Source organism: Chroicocephalus ridibundus, chromosome 1 (genome assembly GCF_963924245.1).
Source record: "Chroicocephalus ridibundus chromosome 1, bChrRid1.1, whole genome shotgun sequence".
Lineage (NCBI taxonomy): Eukaryota > Metazoa > Chordata > Aves > Charadriiformes > Laridae > Chroicocephalus > Chroicocephalus ridibundus.
Window position 1 is genome coordinate 58,568,182 of NC_086284.1, and position 21,412 is coordinate 58,589,593.

Below are 21,412 nucleotides of genomic sequence, written 5' to 3' on the forward strand. Positions count from 1 at the left end.
CTCAGAATTGATTCAAGAGATTAAAAAAATAACTTTATAAAAAATATCCTTGTGACTGCAGCTTTTCAAGTGGTTTTCTAAATTTGGACTTTCTGTATTCAGATAATCTGATAAGTAATTCTCCTAGTTTCCTAAAAATGGGAGAAGTTATTCTTTTCATCTGTAAATAGAGGATCAGTCTCACCCATGTAAACATCTGAACATTTTGTCCTTGTGGTTCTTTGCCCTTGATTTCTGTGGGGAAATTGTGAAATTCCACAATTCATCTCTCCAACAATGATTTATTATTTGACGTACAACCCCCTGATGTACAACCCACTTAGAGACTTGCAGCCCATATTTTCCTATAGCTAGTTTCAGGATGACATGTTATGATAACTTAGTCAAATACTTATGAACAGTGTTGAAAAATTCTGGTGCAATACTTTTAGGATTCTATCTATCTAAATACCCTTAAGATTGCTTGTGATGTTTCATTTTTTTCATCTGTAAAATGAAGGAATGATATTTGTCCACCTTCCAAAATCATATGCATACCGAAACACAACTGTAGAAAAACTGAGATGACCAAGTAAGTATGGAAAAAGCCTCAAATTTTAATAAGCATTGGAAAGAAATACAGTTGCCATAATTATCACCATTTCAAAATCATAGATAATGGAAAAGGACATCTCAGTTAGACAAGAACAATAGCTAAATGTTCCTCTTCTTTTAGAAGACAATAAGGTGGTTCCTCTAAGTTGCAGAGGGGTAAGTGCTTAATGCTGTACAGTTTGTATCATGTAGTAAATGTGCGATTCCTTTTTTTACATTATAAAACTTTTCTAAAGTTCAACTATATTGCCCTGAAACTGTTTATAACAGTTTAATGAGCATAATGAACCATAAATTGTATATTCTCTTGAAAAATATTTTATTGGATAAAAAAATATTAAAATTAAATTTACCACGTTCTATCTCACCATATTCTCTAGATAGACTATCCCAGAATTGTGGGAATCTTGTAGATGTTTTTCAGGCTGCTGTGTTGTACTTTTATTTTGGTATAATTCAAGCACCAAGTCAAAGACACCAGTACAAAGCTGTGGACTCAAACCAGGTATTCTGCCTTTCAGTCATCTGGGATGCTATGAATTGTTAAAAAAGATAGCTATTTTTATCTTCAGGAGGTTAGTATTAGACTAGATTTTTGGTTGATATAAGCAAGTATTCTCAAATTGACCTTCTACAGTATAAATTCACAGTTGAGTATGGCTGATGCAGTATTTCCATTTTTATATCATATTGTGCTATAAAGGCAATGACCTGAGAGCTTAGCATCTACGAGCCTGACTGAAACAATGAGAAGTACTTCAATAAAGCATTCAAATATCTTATGACTATTTCTATGTAATTCTAATTACATACATGCAGTCATATTTTCAGCCGAAATCTGCTGAAAAGAACTTGCTTGGTATCTAGATTATTAAATGAAATCAGCAGTAACACAGTGCTCATGAAAGTAGTCAAACGTTGGAGAAGGAGAAAAGTTAATCACTTGGATCCAACAGCGAGCAAATCTTGTCTGAAGCAAAGAAAGAGCAAAAGGCAGAAAAACACCATTGCCAACTAAGCTTTACCTGCTTTCCCCGCTTTCCCCAATATTAAAAACAAACAACAGCAAAAATCAATAGGGAGTAATTGTAACAGAGTGAGAAGGTAGTGTCAAAGATATATCACGAAAAGCAGTGAGTGATTGGACTGAAGTTTAGTCTTTGTACTGCAGCTAATTAAAGATGAAAGGAAAGAAAAAAGCACCTGTACCTCTTAGGAAAAGGGATCAAAAAGTTGGTGGCAATCCATTGTACCCTGTGAAGTGTCCTTCAGGATACATCTCAGTCTGATCCCAATTACATCACTGTTACAATGGCATTCCACCTATTTCATGCGTTCAGAAATTATTTTTTTGTGATTAGGAAAAGTTTCCTTCGTTCTAGCAGGTTGAATGCCATAATCAGCAATTCTTAAAAGTTTTTCTTCTTCCTTTTCTTCTGAAATCACAAGCATGAACTTCTAATCCTTACATTCCATTTGATTTTAAATATAATTTTGGATAGAAATACTAGAATTATACTTCAGAGATTTTTGGACAGGAAGTGCTAGAATCGGACTATGGAGTTGTCCACACATTTACTAATTTCTTGGTGGAAGAATTTGGGAGGACAGCTACTCTTAGTGGAGTTTGTATTTCTCTTGGAGTTGGTCGAGATATGCCAATGTATTCAAGATCAAACTCTGACCTGGTCACGTACGTAAGCATTTTATTATTATTGCCCTAGTCCTATTTGAAACTCTGGAGATAATTAGGCTATGAACAAAATTATGCTTGGGAAACTTAGCTGCATCATTAAGTTATAGGTGGACTACACAGAGATCCAAAAAGTGACTTAAGGATGTCAGTGCCCCAGTTTTCTCAGCACGTCCTGCCCGCGCAGGACACACGACATCAGCTTGCTAAGCCAGGAGCTGGGTGACTTAACCAATGTCACAAACGTAGATTTAAGAGCCCGCATGACTTTGAGGTAGCAGCAATTTAAGTTTTATTAACACAGGATTAGGTTGCATGATTTTTAATAATACTTAGTCATCAGACAATTATCAGAGTAATTTAATAAAATTTACTATAAGCAACACAGCGATTTAGCTAAAGAATCGAAAACAGCAAGGTTCACATGAGACTTATGACAGAGTTACCTAAATCAAATCGCACACACAAACACACACAAAAGAATATGCAGGTTAACCTATATAATTAAGATTTTTCTCCTTTTGCAAAAAGTAGTAAATTATTGTTACCAAACGATCTTTGAAACCTTGAAAAATCAAATAGCAGTGAATTACTCACTCTTTTTCCTTCACTGGCATTTGTCAGCAGATGATCTCTGAAATCTTCACAAAATCTACCCTTTGAAATCCTCGGGAAATCTAATCTTCAAAATCTACCCTTTGATATCCTTGTGAGATCTCTCAGGGAGAGATACTGGGTCACAGTCTGCTGTGATCCCGGAGAGCAAAAAGGGTCTCACTTAGGATCACTTTTTGTTGGATTGTGAGACAATTGACTTTGGTCCATATTTTTCCATTTTAGCCACAATTCTTGTCAGGTAATTCTGGTACCTTTCAGAGCAGGGTTTCCTGGGTAACAGGAGCTTCAGGTTAGGGAGCGCAATCATCCTAACTCACTGTACTTGTAACTAGGACAAGAAAGTACCTGATTGCAACCAAGAAAGTGCCAGATCGTTTCAGCCACTGCACTTGTAGTCAAGACAAGAACACAATGTTGGCTGGTCCTGACCTTGACACGTGGCCCAGGGGTGTCTGCACCACCACAACCAACACACAAGTGCTGAAGACAGGGATTCATTTCAAAGCTCTCTCCAATTGTGGACCATTTACAGGGGTTGCAGGAATACACCTCACCGTCTTGTATAAAGCAAAGCATTTGATACCTCTTCTTGAACACCAAATGGGAAGGAAGTAGAATTTTCCACTTTTTATCCAGCAGCCTGGTTGTTAATACATTTGTACAGCTGGTGAGAAATAAAATGCAATCCTCTTCTCCTTCCCAGACTATGGGTTGTTCTAGTGTAGAGGCATTTTAAAAGAGTATCTGCTTCCTGGGCTAGTTCTCTAGAAATTGACTGATTCCTCCTGGCAGTTTCCTCCCAAGGTCTACAGGCTCAGGAGTGACCCTGTAGTTCCAAATGGGATCAGTCGCTTTGGGTGCATAGGCAATGTAGGAAGGAGTTGTGTCCCCTGTTGTGGTCCCTGGCACGACACTCAGTTTTGATTCATTTTGCTCATATTTGACAGATTTTATTATATGCCAAGAAATGACAGGTTGAGACCACCTGGCTTTTTGCTGTGAGTTCGGGTACATTCAATGTTCTTTTGGAAGAATGCCCCTACTTTACACCTGTTACTTCAGTAAGATATCTCCTATAAATATAAGTAGGAAAACTGTATGTCGGTGTGCTTGATCCTTCTAAAGGTGACCAGTTGTTTAATCAGTTTGTCTGATGTTTTGTAGGGGGAAAAAAGATTTATGTTTGTGTACCTGACAAAACCAAGGCTTTTGATTATAAAAACAGGTCAAATACATAACAAAGCAGTCTTGCAAATGCAGTGTTACAAGAGAGTACAATTTCATGGCTTTTACCCAAAGAAGTTCTCTCCTCAATTATTTATATTTGCAAGTCCACCATTGCAAAATCTGTCTTCTAGATGAAATAATATTCCTCCTAGAATTTCTGAAGGGGGAAAACAAGTGCTCAGTAATGAAGCCCTTATGAATTTTCCTTTTCATTTTTTTTGCATGTATGCAAAAACATGCACTTAGATAAAGCTGAAGCTGTCAGAAAGCATTACAAAATGCAGTAATGTAACATGTCCTGCAGCTACTAGGCTCAATCAAAGCTCAGAAAGGCACTCTTCTGATGTGCTGCATTCCACGTAGGGTTATACAAAAATGAAGATGTCCTAGTCAGTGAGGGTGACAGCATGATATAATTACTGACTTCTCTATACGAGTTTTACCAGTTATGTCATTCAGTGTGATCCGATTGATTTATAATATATGATTTACATAAGGACTAGTTATTTCTAAACCTTGAAGTCTATGCAAATTTTTTATGCAGCGATTAGCATAGTCAATTGCAACGTATTTAAAAAAGAAAAAAGAAAAAAAAAACAAGCCATATCCATCCACAAATGCTAGTTACAGAAAAACCGCTGAAACCCCTGAGCTGAGGATCAGCCCTCCTCAGCAAAAGCAGGTTTTGAATATTTCTGAATGAAATGAATATGTGCCTTTTTGACTGGTCTGCAGAAAAGTATTATTAGGTGTGAGAGACCCTGAATACCTTTTTTTGAAGATGGGAATGAGAAGTAGGCTTTGAAAATACATTTCATAGAATTTGCCAGCAGCAAGAAGTAGCAAGCCAATTATAGATGGTTGAAAATCAACTTCCTGTGATAATCTCCATATTTCACGTTTTCATAGCTTTCTGAAATACTTACACTCCAAGCTGAATATTTTTTATGTTTGTTTTTTTAAAAGGATTTCGGAATGTTAGAGCAAAATTTGATTATTTTTTGCACGAAAGACACTTCAGCTGGTATTGAGAGAGGAAAAAGACCTGACTGCATTCTCTGAAAATAAAGGTACAGAAAAAACAGCTGAACCTGAGAACTGAAACTTGGCTGCTCACTGGAGGCTAGATTCACAAAGGCACTTAACTGCTGACACACAGCATTTAACTTCTAGCCTTCAGATTTCCAAAGCACCTGAGTTACTTCAATGTAACTGTGCCACAATCGGGAAGGGTTGGTCACCTAAAGGTACATCAGTGCTGCTAAGTGACGGGGGAATACGGAGCAAGCTTGAGAACGGGACTCGTCATGTGCTCAGGTCACCGCTTCATTGTTAGCCCTCCTCCTAGATCAGTTTTGGACCTCTCCGTCTGGCTCTCTCCATGCAGTGCCTGTGCGCTGTTTGGAGGACAGAGGCTGCCTCCAGAAAGCTGCGTGAAGATCCCTGTCTTGTTTTGGAGCCCTCCCTTCTTCCCAAAGCTAACCCAAGTGTAGCCTACCTAAACATAACCTTACTTCAGAACATGCAGCTATTGTATTTAGCTTCCTTTTACTCCCATCGCCTGCAGTACTGCCTCCTGTAATTTCAAACACTTTGAGCTGAAAACTAAACACACAAAATAATTATTATGTATTTTAGTCACCCAGGCACCAGGTGGGACCCAGAGGCGATGTAATGCCAAGTAGTCGGTAGTAGTATAGGATGTATCCAGCTTGGAGCAGCAGGTGACAGCAGTAAGCAGGGTGGATGTAAGCCAGACCCTGCCACTTGGCCTCAGAGTGCGCTTGGATTTTATTTCGCCAGCATAACATCTTCTGAAACAGAGATCTGCAACATCCAGCTTGATCAGCCAGGAGCTGCTTGTGTTGGTCTTTTTCAGAGGCTGATATAGATACGTCAGTGGCTTCCGTAGGAACTTTCTCCATCTGCTTTCTGCTTAGAGTCACAGATTGTCCTCTTATCTTAAAAATTGTGTTGCTTCTCTCTTAACAAAAGGAGGGCACCTTCCTTTCTTGTAAATCGCTGTCGATGATGCCACCATTTTGTACAGGGGGTATTAAAATATTCAGACAAGACATGAGACACCTGGGTCCCATTCATTCTTTTTGAGTGGTAAGAATTATTACTACCAAGTAAGTGGTAAGAATTTGTCCTGACTACTTCACTGGGAGTCCTCTGGCTAAAGCTGCTCTGTAATCAACAAGAATTCAATATTCACTGTGCCAGTGTAAGTAAATATTCTAGACTGGCCTTTAGGGTCATGTCCTAGCAGATCGAGGATATGGTCTGGACCTCTGGCAGAGAAATGCATGTTAGCTAGTTACCTCTCAGACTAAACTTCTGAAAAAATAAGACTCACATAAATATTTATTATATTTGATTGATATTGATATAAATATAATATAAAGACTGTGAGTGTCGTTTGTCCTCTAGCTGTGCTTTCAAGAAGGAAATTTCCAGGAAGCTTTTGTGCAAGGTCAAGATCCTGTAGGTATAGGTGCTGTCAGCACGAGTACCACAGCAGGCTTGGGAAGGCAAGGATGGGAGAACATGTGGATTCCAGCTGAACTTAGGGGTCAACTAGGTGCTGACAACTATGCATTGAGAAGACTTATGGGTCTGGGAAGAAGCATAATTATAGGCATGAAAGGAAATTTGCTGATAAAAGTGCCCACAGATAGAAATATCTCTAGCTTTAAGCAACAATTTCAAAGTAATTTTGAAGGTTCCGTTGTTGACCATAAGTACACAAATATTGCTTATGTCCCATGTTTGGTGCTAATATTTTTGTAAAAATGGGCCTGTTCTAGGTATGGAGTTATAAAGGTAAAAAAGTGACTCAAGAAAGTAGTTCTGAGCAATGGAAATAATGAAGTCCTGCGTTCCTTGGGTTTGTACCTTTTATTTGAATTTTCTGCTGTTTAATAAGGTGAAAGTACCACCTAGTGGTTTTTTTTTAACCCATGGATCATTCATAGCATCATTCCTCCACGTGAATTCTTTGATATCTGTGAGGAACTGACCTCGTGCTTCAGCTTTTTCCTTGATAAAGACAGTAATAGAGCCCCTCTCCTTTTCTTCTCCCAACTCTCTGTTTTCAAAAAACTTGTAGGATCTGGAAGTACTGAGGCCTGAAGTCTTCAGTCAAATTTGGTTGAAATTGGCTGGCAGGTTCAAAAGCTATTGGAAAAGGATGGATAAATATACCTTCACACAGACCATCAGCGCTGTGCAAGTGCATTTCCCTAGGAAACCAAGGCAAAAATCACCTCTGAGCATACTCAGAAGCATCTGCTATAACTCTGAGCAGAGCCATTTTCATGTAAAAATGTCCAACGTAAAGAGTATGTTCTACATAGTTCTCTAAGTATCAGTGATTTAGCATCAAAAAGGAAGAAAGACATTCCAGAGAAAAAGAAGTGCCATTTTAGGACAATCCTGACAATACAAACCACATGAGTCAGTTTAGCAAGTACTGTTATAGTGCAAAGTCAGATTCATGCTCTCTGCACAAGTCACCATGAATATAGAAAAACAGCTTAATCCCTTCAAATTCATATTAGAAATGTTGCATTTATTCATAAACCAACAGAATGAGTGAAAGGAGTGCCATTGCTTTACACTCTTCTACCCAGGAATTTTGAAATCACTGAGGAACCTCTAGCCTTTTGTCATGGCTCTGGATTGTCACTCCTGCATGAGAAACTTATGCTCCGCTGCACCATGACAAGATGCTATTGCAAGGAGTATCTAAGAGGCACTTTTAGTCCAAGACAGAGTTTCTGGCCTGAAAATGTGCATTACAATAGTACATACTATTTTAAAAGTCTGAGATGAAACAATTAAATAACGAAATGAGAGGGTCAGGGAAATCATATTCACCCAAGGAACTCCACATGGTTATCAAATGTGACCAATTTGTGCAGTTTAAATTTAGATATGGAGGGTTCAGCGGATGTCCTCCAGAACATGACTTATCCTACCCTTCAATAGGTGGGATAAAGAAAATGAACCAAAAAGGACCTAGTTCTCTCCATTGAAAGTGGCAGGCACATTGCTGAATAGATGCCCAGAATTTTGGTGACTTAAAAAGATGAGGTGAAGGATCATCACAAATAATGGAGAAGCCTCATGCAAAAACCTTTCCCTAACCACAGTGCTCCCTCCCCAGGAAACCCATACCCTGCTAGTGCAAACTGTAACATATGTCACTAAAAGTTTATATCTACACACCAATTCCTTCTGTCAGCCATGCCCAGTGTTAATGACTTTGACTGGAAATCCTAAACTCATTGGGTGTCTTTTCATTGACTCCAGTGGCTGCTTTAAGTTCACCTCGTGGAGCCATGTTGTGCCATACTGGTACGTAAATTGAAATGCATTAGACTGTTGTCTATAATGCTTTTTGTCACTCAAGATGTTGAAAGCATACCAAAAAAAAAAAAAACCCAAAAACTAAACCCTGTCTGATCTCTTTATAAAATTGTCTGAGAAGACAGAAGGGTATTTTTGTCTGAAAACAAGACAATATCCCTTTGTCATGGTGCAGTTCTGAATAATTATCGTCAAGATTATCCTGGCTTTACTGTGCTTTAATAAAGAGGAGAATCTGATCCAGTGACGGTGTGACTGGCAGTTCTGCCTTGAGTAGGAAGAACGTGGGGTCTCTTCAAGATGCTCTGTGTTAGGATCAGTCAGGATCACTCCAGCTGATTCCCTGGATGTTTTTCCTTCACGTTCCAGTAGAATTTGTGTGGGAGGGCTGGGGAGGCAAGCACTGCCATCAGCAGGGGAGTGTTGATTTTTGCATTCCTGCAAATCGCTGCTGGCTGTGCTAAATGAAGATAATTGGCAGGAATCGATTCGTCTCATAGGAGGGTGTTATTAAGGGTTGAGCTTTTTTCACAAATTGCCCCTTCTGCGCTTATTGCTTGAGAGGCATAATCTCAGTGATCCCGAAATTCTCGGAACAGGAGATTGATTTCCTCCTTTTTCTTTTTCTTTCCCCCCCTTAAACTCTGCAGGTCAGTCCCACCCCAGGGTGCATCCGGGCGTTAATGAAGATGTTGTACTGCCCTTACTGCAGAGGACTTCCCACTGTGAAACCTTGCAACAACTATTGCCTCAATGTAATGAAGGGCTGCCTAGCAAATCAGGCTGATTTGGATACTGAGTGGAATCTGTTCATAGGTAAGAAGAGTTTAAATATTAGTGGAAGGAAATGCTGGTAATAGCAAACATCTGCAGAGTTTTGTGAGGTTAGAAGACACTGTTGGTCAATATTCGCAATGAAACAACTGCAGATGCCTCTCACTTTCTAATTCATCTTCCTGGCTTGCAGTAAGAAATCAACTCTTCCCACACTGAGCCAGTCACCTTCTGTATTTCATATTTCAATAGGAATGGTGTGGTATTACGGCTTCTGAGCTGAACTATTACATGGTACGTGAAATGTTGAGAAAGCTTTGGTTGAGGATTTGATAACAAGCTTAACATGGCAGAAATAGTATGTATTATAACTGAAAACTAGGCTCCTGCAAGCTGAGAAGATAGTAATATTGTATAACATCCAGTCAACATAAATCATAACAGCTGCTGTTCGTAATTCCGGTAGTATATAGGCAAAAAAACTTAAAATTTACTTACATGAGAAATTATTAATTCCTTGTGCTTGATTAAAATATGTTAATGTCGCCCTTTCATCCTGCTGAATAGAAAATCCCAAACATGCAATCGAATTGTTAGAATGGAGCATAGAATATGTATTTCGGGAAAACTGCTATTAAAGTTTTATCCACATAATTCTTCACTCAAGTAAACTAAGAAAAAAAAAAAACAAATCAAGCAAGAAATATCCTTTAAACAGCTGTTCAGATATCCTGTAGCAAAAAAAAAAAAGTCCCAGAAGAGTAATATTTAACAAGAAATAAGAGCTTCAAGTTGTTTTTGATGATACACCTGATAGGATAAGGAATTAGATAAGGCTGATGATAATATAGAAAGAACAGAAACAGGTAGTTGCACCAGTCATTAATAAGCATCATAGCCTAGCCTGGATTTCAGGAAAAGAAAAGCAGCTGGAAAACATGGGATAAAGCTCTCTGTGTTGCAACCAAAGCAAGGAAATATTATTTTCTACTTTTGGAAATACAAAATACAAGCAATCTCATTTTGCTTCATTTCAAACCTCACTGACCAATGTGACTTTGAAAACTTGACTCTGACTCATTCATGGATTTTCACTTTACTCAGCACAGAGGTGGTGCAAGATGAATAGGGAGAAGGAAACAGGATGAAAAATGAATCAGAGGATGAAAAGTGAAAAACAGCATCGAGTGTGCAATAAAAATAGCATAAGCCAAAAATGCAAACAACAATAACAAACAAATGATGCAAATTACAAACAAATGATGCAAATAAACATGCCTTCTCACTCCCTTGTACTGCTTAAAGGAGCTGACGTCGGAAGCAGCGCTATATGGAGGGGTACCCGTGAGATTGCTGGTGTGAAAGAGGCCAGTTCATCATCAGAAAGTTGATGGGAAAACAATGCCGACCTGTTAAAGACATTGCATAAGATACTCTCCCTTTGTCATTAAAGAGTAAACAAGAGCTGAATTGCCACTAATTCAGATCAAAGAAAATAACGTAGGCTAGGAAAAAAAAAACAAAAACAAAACATTTTACCCAAAATAAACAGCAGAGTTTTTATTAAGGCAAGCACCTGTTCAAATCGAAAGCTGGAAGGTAAGATTTCAGGTCTTCAGAGAAGATTTCCTTTTCTGGTGGTTTAAATTCAGTGAGCGTGCCGGGCAGGGTGAGGTGTGTGTTGGAAAGTGTGGAAATGCCTACAGATTCAGACTTTGAGAGTCTTTGATGCAAAGCCCTTGTCTTCATCGACGTCTTTCACATTTTGATTGTTCCTGCTCTCAGAAAAGAAAAAATGCATGAAAGCTTGTACATTATGTTAAACACAGGGCTAATTTATTAAATGCTATGTAATATACTGTGTGCTTCCTTAAAGGAAAGCAGGCTGCTATGAAATTATCCCATCAGGTCAGCGATGACAAGGCAGTATAAAGTACAAATACATCAAGACATATTTTCTCTTTCTTCTACCTATACAACTTTCCCTGTACAACTTGATGGGGAGGGAACAAAGGACAGATAAGAGATTTTCCTGTATTTGCAAAAGGTATTCTGTTTTATCCCATTTTTGAGGCCTCCAACATCTGTGCTGAAGATGAGGGTCCTTAGCCCTCCCTTTATGAAAGATTGAAACGCGGCAAGTTGTCTCTGCCTCTGACAGCTGTCAGAGACTTTCGAATAACACATGCAATTCCCTTAGTACTAAACACAACAAAACTTCTACTCACTGAATTAAAACGAACGGCAGCACTTTACAGCACCGCTGAGCTATGAAAGATTGGAAATTATGCATGAGCAGTTTTTATCCCTGTTCTGATACTAGGAACCATGCACTAGGAAAAAAGAAAAAAAAAAAAAAAAGAAGATAATTTTGTGCACTAACAGTCTCTGCCTAGGCAGGAGTCCCAAATGTTAGTGCATATTCATACTCAACAAGATAGTTTTGCTTAGCTCATAATCTGTGTATTGCAAGGTCGTTTCGGTAAAAGTTGGTATTAGGAGAAAACTCTCAGATGTGCTTGTCAGTGGCTAAGCAAACGCTGTCGTTCGGACTGCGTGTTCTGGTGTTTTTCTGTAGTTACTCTAATAGTCCAGCAACACCCAAGATCTACAAGTGAGGAGGAGCAGAGGAAAGTAAATGGGCTCTCTGACAACAGGGTGTGCTACGTGTTCCACCAAGTTTATAAATATAAAAGTCAGGGCTGAAATCGCATTTATATAGCACTAATAAATCTTGCATCTACTTTCAAAGCTAGGGAGAGTGGGACAGCTTCCCCTAAACATCTGGTGCTTTCCAAGATTTTATAGACTGTGAAAATTGGTAAGAGGTGAAACAGCTGCAGCAGCATGACACATGGTTTATTATATTTTTCCTGTTTGTGTCACCTTAAGGTCTGTGTCCTTTTTGTGTAACGTTTCATTATAGGCTTTTTGTGTTTTGTTGCCTTCATTATTGCACAATAAAAGCCAAATGTAGCACATCTCATTCTAGCAGAGTTCCTCTGAAACTCAGAATTCTACCCGAGAAAGAAAGACAGTCTTTAATAATTACATTATAATAATAAAATTATAATGAATAAATGCTTCTTCCAGGTATGTGTATAAAAAATTAAGAGGTATTTTAAAGTAAAGCAGCCACACTGACTTTGAAAATGTGCATTTTGACAAAGCTTGCTTCCGATGCCTGTTTTGCTGCCTGTTAGTTACCCCTCATAATCTCCTTTGCACCAGTCTCAAGCAAAGTTAGCAAATGCAAGATAAAAAGAATGAGTAGAGGAACTGAACTGCTGAGGAAGGAGATTGCCTCCGGGGAGGACCTGGCTGATTCTGTGGAATGGGGAAAAGGGGATTTTCTCTGTCTCATGGCGTAACAGAGATAGTCAAAATTACGCTTCTCTCCATGGAGCTATACCAATTAACAGCGATAAGGATCAGGGATCCCACTGTTCATTCTGTCATGGAAACACAGAAGAGATGGAGAAAACTATTCCCACTTGCAGAGACTCAAACCCCATCTATCTTAGGGAATTACGTTCAATTTTAGCAATACTGTTGCTCCTCTTTCTCTAGCTCCCCCGTATTTCAGTCCTTGTTTCTACCTTGAGATTCTTTGACTTTCCCTAACATTAGCCCTCTCTACAACTGATCATTTAATTCCCTTGAACTGCTCTTTTTCTCAAGCAGGAATGTCGGGCGAGGAATGAGCTCCCCTTAATGGGCACCACACTTCCCCTCGGTGCCCTCATTCAGCTGCAGAAAGAACACCCGCAAAATGATGATTTCCACATAAGCATGTACCTCTCATTCTGAGATTCAGGATGGCAAAGTGTCCGTAACCCATTTGTTTTTTGCACAATATCTTTCACGCTTAGTCCTGGAGTTAACTTTCTTCTGTCTTGAGACAAAAACATAGATGATGGTTTTGCCTAAATCTGAATGTCAAGCAAGATTGTGCGCCAAATGTGATACTCCTTACTTAAATAATTTGGAACAACAGAAGAGTGGAAATCCAAGTAGTTGCTTAAATCACAGCAATGACTGTAGCTGCGCTTTTTTGTGGACATCTAAAGTAAATCACAAATGCTTTGTTGCTGTATTTAGTGACAGACTGTACACGAGTGTAGTGCCTGTGTAGTAGTAGAGTCCATGGATTGCTTTGCTGCAGTCCATGGAGGTTTGCCACTGCATGGCTATTTATAGCAGCAGAAATTACAAGTAATGTTTTTTTTCCTAGGAATTATTCAATGGTAAATCAGACACAGCTGGACCTTAGTCCTGTGTTTTAATAGGTGGGAGATTGCAGAAAGCACTTTAGAAGTTGTGCGGTGAGAGAGATGTGCGAGTGATCATGATTCTGACGGCTCGGGATCGCATCCCTGTCTGGGAAAAGGAGCCAAGGGGCTCCTGCACTAGTTCATGTCCACAGCCGTCCTTCTGCTCAGGCTGGAGAGCAAGCGGCTTTGCTAGCAGTGTATTCAATGTTTGACAAGCTCTGCAGTGTAGCAAGGCAGATCAGCATGTGGTGTGTTCACACCGCAGTATTCAAGGCCAGCAAAGCTGGCATCCGGGCGCAGCGCACCAGAGCCACCTCTTGCTGACAGCGCCCTGCTAGACTTCAGCCACAGGAGAAAATCATATCTGCAGGGTTTCGGCAAAAGCTTCTCCTGCCAGTCTTGAAATTATTTCACTTACTGTCAGTGCAGCAGCTCTGAATGACTAATAAACTTTCTCGTTATTGTGCTTTAAGAATCCCTCTTTCTTCTTCCCATCAGTATGACTCAGACACTTATCTTAGGAGACCTCTTGAGGTAGAGCGTACCGTGCAGTCTCACTTATAGCAACTCAATCATTTTAAGTGAAAATCCCCATCAAAACCGTAACTACTTACTCCTAATGAAAGCTTTAGGGTAATGAAAATATGCAATCAGTTTTATTTACTGCTTAAAAAAACCTTCAGGTCTCTGTGTTTTCTGCGAGCACAAGGATAAACATTTTCCTTTGAAAGCTTCGAGAGACCACCTAGATTTATCTTTTTTCACTGGCTTATTACAAGAATAACTGTGCTCTTCAAGACTCACTTTGGTTCATGGAAAAATCAGTCTATGGCTGTAATAGGAATCCTTTACGTTTTTCTTGTTCCTGTGTCTACAGCTACTGTAAATAAACACAGCCTTATCTGTGTAGGCAGCTACATCTTAGGTTCATGAAAATAGGGAACCTCTGAAGTGTATTGAGATAACATTAAAAACAGATTGTGTTTTTTGCCCCTTCTTTCTCTGCAGTGTACAGCATCTGTCACTTCTGTTTACCCTTACACACTACAGACCAAAGGCTGGCAATCTGTTGTAACTCTCAGTAGGCAAAAATCTTGCTCATGCTTGATCACGGTAAGTGAGAGCTAAGAACAGGGATTTTAGCAACCTCGGTTACCTGGCACTTGAATTTCTTCCCTCCGCCACCCTCCTCCTTAATCGTTATATGAAAATATGCTGTGATATTTATTATATGTTAGCCTCTCTTAAGGACTCTGGGAGAAAAAGTGATATTATTCCCTCCATGGAGGCACTGCAGAAGGTTCCTGCAGACCTGGGGTGCCATTACTTCAAATCCAGAGTTTCTGGTAGAGATTCCTGAATTTTGGATTGACGAGCATAAAATGGGTACTTGAATGCAAACACTAAAATTTCATAAGGTGTATCTTGTGCTCATATGAAAACTGACAGCATTCATAGTTAAGGCAACCTAAAAATCAAAACCTGTATATAAAGCCTTATTTTCAGTTAGTGGCAACTTAGCGAACATTTAATTGTTCAGGTTAAATTAATTCTTTCTTGCTTTCTTCCTGAATGAAATGCATCTTGATGCCTCTAGTGAAACCATCTTTGCAACCCGTCAGAATGACAACAGGGAAAAATATCTTAACCTAATGCTTTTCATCTTTTCTACTCATTTCTTGGAGAAACTTCAGTGCGTCCAGAGTTTGGAGAAGTAATATTTTCTTTAAATCTCTTGTCCGTACAGACTGTAGTAGCTATTGTTATACACCAATCTCTATTCCCTTAGTTAAAGTGGCAGGGTTTCATAGATGGCTCTATGGGCTGTGGGGCCCAATTCTGATTATACATGAAAAAATAGAATCTATAGGTTAGAATTATTTTTTCCCACTTTAGCTTATGTTTCACAAAACCAAGGGAAAATGGATAGAGTACTCTATTGTGTGATACAACTGCAAATTCAGTTGCTCAGAAGTTAAGAATGACCAGATTTGTGGATGTAAATCCAATGTTCTTTTGCAAAAATCTTTAGAGTGCTTCAGGCCCACCAGTCTCCACAATGCATAGGTAGCTTACTTGAAGGAATTTGCAGTGCTATTAAAAAACAGATTTATCGCAATTATGGCAGTTCAGGATAAACATACGTAGTTGCACAAATGAATGGTGAACCCAACTTGACAATACCTAATTAAAAGATTACAGTACTAAAATTTTAAAATTCTCTAATAAGCAGTAGCCTCCATGATTCCATATTTTCCCTTTGTTTTAGAGAAACAGTAGAATCACCGCCTACGTCTTAAATATGGTATGAAGGACTGATGGCTAATGCTTAGTCAAAGTATGTAGGAGCATCCCTGAAATAAAGGGATCATCATCATCATTGAGCAAAATAACTTGTAGAAGAGGGGAACTGTATTTGCTCGTTCCCTACTGTTTCTCTTCCCTCAGAAGTATAAAGAATACACAACCTGGGCTTGTAATTCCTCAGATGGCAATGACTTCAGCCTGAGAGAAGCTCTCTGAAGTTGTTGGATTGCCAGCAGCATGTAAATAGCTTGCACTTGCCTGCTTAAACTCTACTTACCCTGCTAAATCTCGGTGCCTCCCCCTGGGGCAACAGAGTTTCTTGCAAGCAGCTTGCAGCATCCATTGCCCTGTATATTTTCTTTAGGATGTGCCACTGAAGAAGGAGGTTCCCTTTTGTGGGACTATGGGGATCTCCTGCTCCAGTTACTGGCTCAAGAGGGTTGGGACTCATCTGGCCTGATCTTGCTGTTCGCTGACAGGAACAGCAGCTCGTTACTAGGAGGATGCATCTTGGAAGGATGCTAATGGCTTCACGCAGGGTGACTCTTGAAAACTGCAGCTCCTGAAGAGGGGCTGTGGATTTCTGAAGATGCAGATGCTTCATTGAATGATAGCAGCAAGCTTCTTGGGCTCCTGAGCTTTGGCATGACTTGTGGAAATGAAGTATGGTGAGTAACTATGCCAGTTTTGTTAAGGATAGAATGACAGTGCACGTGAAACATATCACAGTTACAAACACAGAATCAAATTCAGCAATTCTAGAATTCTACCTTTGCCATCCATACACAATAGTCTCAAACAGTATGATTTCTGCATTTGCTTCTCATAACTTGAAGTGCTATGAGAGCCACATACTTGGCATTTTCACCTGGCACAACAGAGCCACAAGCTGACCGCAGCATTTAGATGCTACAGCATCTTTGGAAAATAGCAAGGCTGATCAGCATTGTCAAAAAGAGTTTAAAAGATTTTATAATGAAACTATTGGACCCAAATGATGACTTTTCAGTTCCATCTTCACTCCTCATCTCCAATTCCTTCGTGTCGTTTTACATTAAAGTGAAATGACTGGCTAGTACACACGAGCGTAGTTTGGAAGTTGCGTAGAATAGCAAATTTCTCTGTATTTACATTCAAGGGAAGTGCTGGGGAAGTTGTTTTGACACTGCCCTTCAAAATGCTACGAATGAACAGAGGGGTGTTAAATGAGACATGTCTAGAAACAGGACAATATGTTATTTATTACTCAAATACTACATGAATCAAGTACTATTATTTTGTACTTTTCCAAGTCCACAGCTATGCTCTCTCAAGGAACTTCTTCCTTCCAGGAGTGCAGTAAACAGTACTGCTCTGTCTGTCCTAGGTTACCACATATATTGACACCTCAAAAGTGTTTTCAATGGAGGAATTAATCTCTCAATTAATTGTGCTTATGTGGGGCTGGATCTCCGTTTACCTCTAGGGGCATCCCTCAGGCACTTCACTGTGCTGATCTCCTTGTTTCACAAGCCAGGGACCAGCTGCAAAAAATGTTGTGCCTCTTGCCTGGTCTGGTTTCCCTTCTGGTTTGGAGGGTTTGGGGCACCCAGTCTCTCCGTTACATGAAATAAGGAGGTGAATGGAGTACACAACCAGACTCCCAAATTTCGCCATGCTCTTACGGTTCAGTTACCTGAAAGAACTATTTCAATGCAGTTATTTTTGCAAGGAGTACAAATCCAAATGAAGAACGTGTGACTTTTTTCATTTTTCCCAAACAGAAATAAAAAGAAGTCCACTTTAAGAAAAGTTTGGTTAACCTCTAATGTGCATTGATTGAAGAATGTAAAGAGATTCCTTTCAAATCTCTTTGTTTCAAATGTTGCAAGCAGGAGTGGTTAAATATCATTTTAATTAGTTTAACTTGCTACTTTGGCTGTATTCAATTGAGGCAATGTTGTATTACACTAGGACGCATGAAAGCTATGTTATCTCGATAACCATATCTTCAGTTACCTCACCTTTTGGCTTGGTCAGTATCGAAAAATCTCAGATGAACTGAATTTTATGTTTTGCAGACACCCCTATTTTTAAAGGAAAACATAATGATGCAATAATTTGAATTTTGCTCAGAGGACTACTGAGGGTTATGCTTCAACTTTTGTCTCTGTGTCCATTTTTCTGCATTTTATTTCTGCTTGTATTCAGCTGTATTTAAGACCACATGTCTGAGAAAAGTATTTTGTTGCACTGTGACACCATTTTATACTTTTAAAATATTTTGTCTTGGAATCTGCACCTGTTTTAGAAAACTGCATAAATAAGGATCAGTTTTCACGCACTGAAAGTAGAACTGGAAACTGTGTAATATTTTAAATGATCTGTTCTTTCTGATAGATTGATTTACAAACTATTTCAGATTCTCTAAACTTCATATTAGACACAAATGCTCTCTGTGTGTCAAATTATATTCTCCATTATTCAGGTAAATGTAATGGGGAGATGCATGTAATTTCAAGCAAACTCGTTCTACAGCAAGAAACCTTCCTATCTTACTACTATCAAAGCACTTGGTTATACGTGAAAATACTTTGCTGAGGTTATTATACAATATCAATAAAAGGTGATAGGTACAAATCCCTTACTGCAATGATGTCAAAGCAAAATTGACATCGATTTGCTTTGTATTATAATTTTGAGCCAGTGCCTGATGAAGGCTAATCCGTTTATGATAATGTCTCAGGTAGTATATTATCTTTTTCTGATCTTGTCCCATGACCTTAAAAGGAAACTGCACATATTTTTTTTTTGACATATAGAAACAAAGTAGTGTTGGCAACCAGCCTTGATTTCTCCTTACACATAAATCTTAATGCTGTACATGAACAATACAGAAAAAAAGAGATTTGGGGTTGTACATAATCTGCCAAATTCTATTAATGAGACACTTGGGGGTTTCTTAGTATCATTTCCTTATGCTTTTTCAGTCCTTGAATTTCAGAGCAAGTTTCAATTTGACGTTTCTTGAAGAATAAAAACTCAACGCAAAACTCAGTAAAAGAATTAAAATGTGTAGACAATCTCAGTCTAAATCACTAAATTTTCTTTACTTTTTAACTGCTTATGCAGGTCTTTTATGAGTCATACAGAAATGACCCCATATTGCCAAAAAGCTCCAAATATATAATTTTGTTTAGACTCAGTCAACATTCGCATTTCAGAAAGACTTTTTAAGGATAAGCTGATAAAAAAGGGTGCAGAGTGTTTGACTAAGCTACAAATTTCTCATGACTTGGCAAAGAGACTATGCTAAAGATCCCTACACAGTACCCCTTATCAGTGCCAGCTTTAGTGGAGCGAAAACTTAAAACCATTAGAGAGATCAGAATTTTAGTAAAAAAAAAAACCCAAAAGATTCAGGAAATAATTATTTATTTCTGGCAAGGGCCTTAACTATTCCCTTCTTGCAATATGTCAACTCTCCCTTTCTTCTTGTAAATAATTTTTTTTTCAGATGCAGGCATTATTGTGAAAAACATTTTTTCCCTCCTTTCTCTCTGCCTTACTAACAGAAAGTCTTACCATTTCTATAGTCAAAAGAACTAGTGTGGCCCAGAGTGCTACAACGGAACTGGTATGGCCAAAATTCATTGAGCATTTTTGCAACAGTGGAATCTAAAAGTGTTCTGATGCATTTGGGAGATTCTGATGTGTTTAGAAGGTAATATGAAGGTAATATGAAAAACTCAGCTCTTATATTTCGTATTTCTCTGAGTTACTCAGTGTCGCCTGCCCTGTAATATAACATTCAACATCCCTTAATGTCATTTATATTGCAAGTTAACCTATGGGAGTCTAAAATCCCATGACATGTATTTTTCATTTAGCCACCAGAAGCATATACTGAACTTTCCATGTCAGGAGGAACTCACCTTCATAATATCACACTTCAATTTACAGCAGCAGTAAAGAACTTTTCTATCTGTCTTGTCTTGCTCACTCTTAAAATAGAGATAACTATGTAGGAGAAAAATATCAGCTTGAAAAATAAAGAATGCCATTTTGGTTCCATTGGATATTTATTGCTGACCTCAAAAGAGAATCAAATTTTTCAACCAAGTTTTGTGTATCACTATGACGTTGTGAAATGAGATGAAGGTCAGTCTTCACTTTCAGTATGCAGGTTACAACAGTGTCTCGCATTTAGCTTAACTGTAGGATGAGATGAAACCCATCACTAAACCAAATGATGTGCCACAGTAAACGGACGCTGCCAAAAAGGCAAGAAGTTATCCTGAGCATGAGCCAATAAAACATAGAGCACTCACAAGTTGCTAACTTGAATTTCATGGATTAAGAGGTACAGAAACTCTTCCGGTAGATTTCACTCCTCTAATAAAAGATGTAGGATCATACCCACTGACATTTAGTTGTACTTCAGCATCCTTATTTTAATACATTGGTTAAAGGAAGCTGATAAACAGGATAGACTGTCTCTGCTGTAGGATAAGATTGACAGTTCTGGCACACATAGCTACAGTTTGTGATTTGTGTTTCATTTATACACTCAAAAGAAGGGGTTTATGTATTTCTTATGACAAACTAAAAATGAATCCATGAATATTTTGTTAGTTGAAACTTTGCTGATATCTGCAGTGCTGGAAACATACTCTAAATCAAGTTCTGCTCTTTTGCTGCACTTACTCTTTGGTTAGTTTTTCATACCAATTAGAAAATGAAATGGTTGTATTTCCTTTCTACGTTATCCTAGGAGATTTTCTGTCAGGAAAACCTTTCTGTGGGAGGCATGCGAGTTGGCTGCTCCAAGCTATGCTGATGGCTGAAAACATATTTTAGTAATATGGAAATCTTCTATTCCAGACAGTAATGACTGACATTCTCATTTTAGCACATTGACTGCACTCAGATAAATCGCTTTTAAATTATTAGACAGTTTTGCATGCATTCATAATATTTAGTTATACTGTCTTCTCCTTATACAGTTAACATATTCTTCCAGTATTCTTCAATCTTTTATTGATATGTGTATATTATATCTGTTTTGTTCAAATGCAGCTGCCAGAGAAATACATATAAAAAGTAGTTGTCTGACTGATGCGTGTTTTGAAGAGTGTATATATAAATTAATGTTAAAAAAAATTACAAGGAAGCAAAACTACGGTAATGATAAGTTGGCACCTTTATAAGAAGCCTGTGACATTTCAGTTGTGATCAAACTTTTATATAAGAAGAAATTAGGAACAAATTCTTTACTGTCAGGGTGGTGAGGCACTGGAACAGGTTGCCCAGGGAAGCTGTGGCTGCCCCATCCCTGGAAGTGTTCAAGGCCAGGCTGGATGGGGCTTTGAGCAGCCTGGTCTAGTGGGAGGTGTCCCTGCCCATGGCAGGGGGGGTGGAACTAGATGATCTTTAAGGTCCCTGCCAACCCGAACCATTCTATGATTCTATAAAAGATTTTTAAAAAGCTTAATAATTTACTCATATTGAAATTGGGAGGGACAGCATGGTGGAACTTTAGCTAATGTGAAAAATTTAGTAATAGAAATAT

General features: G+C 38.6%; 1 protein-coding gene across 1 annotated transcript in view; it reads left to right on the forward strand.

The window, feature by feature from the left end:
* The window catches only part of GPC6 (glypican 6), a 777,821-nt gene that overhangs the window by 562,078 nt on the left and 194,331 nt on the right, over window positions 1-21,412 (forward strand). The window contains exon 4 of the mRNA XM_063336315.1: window positions 9,157-9,322. Coding sequence (XP_063192385.1) covers window positions 9,157-9,322 — 166 coding nt within the window. The remainder of the gene's footprint in view (window positions 1-9,156; window positions 9,323-21,412) is intronic.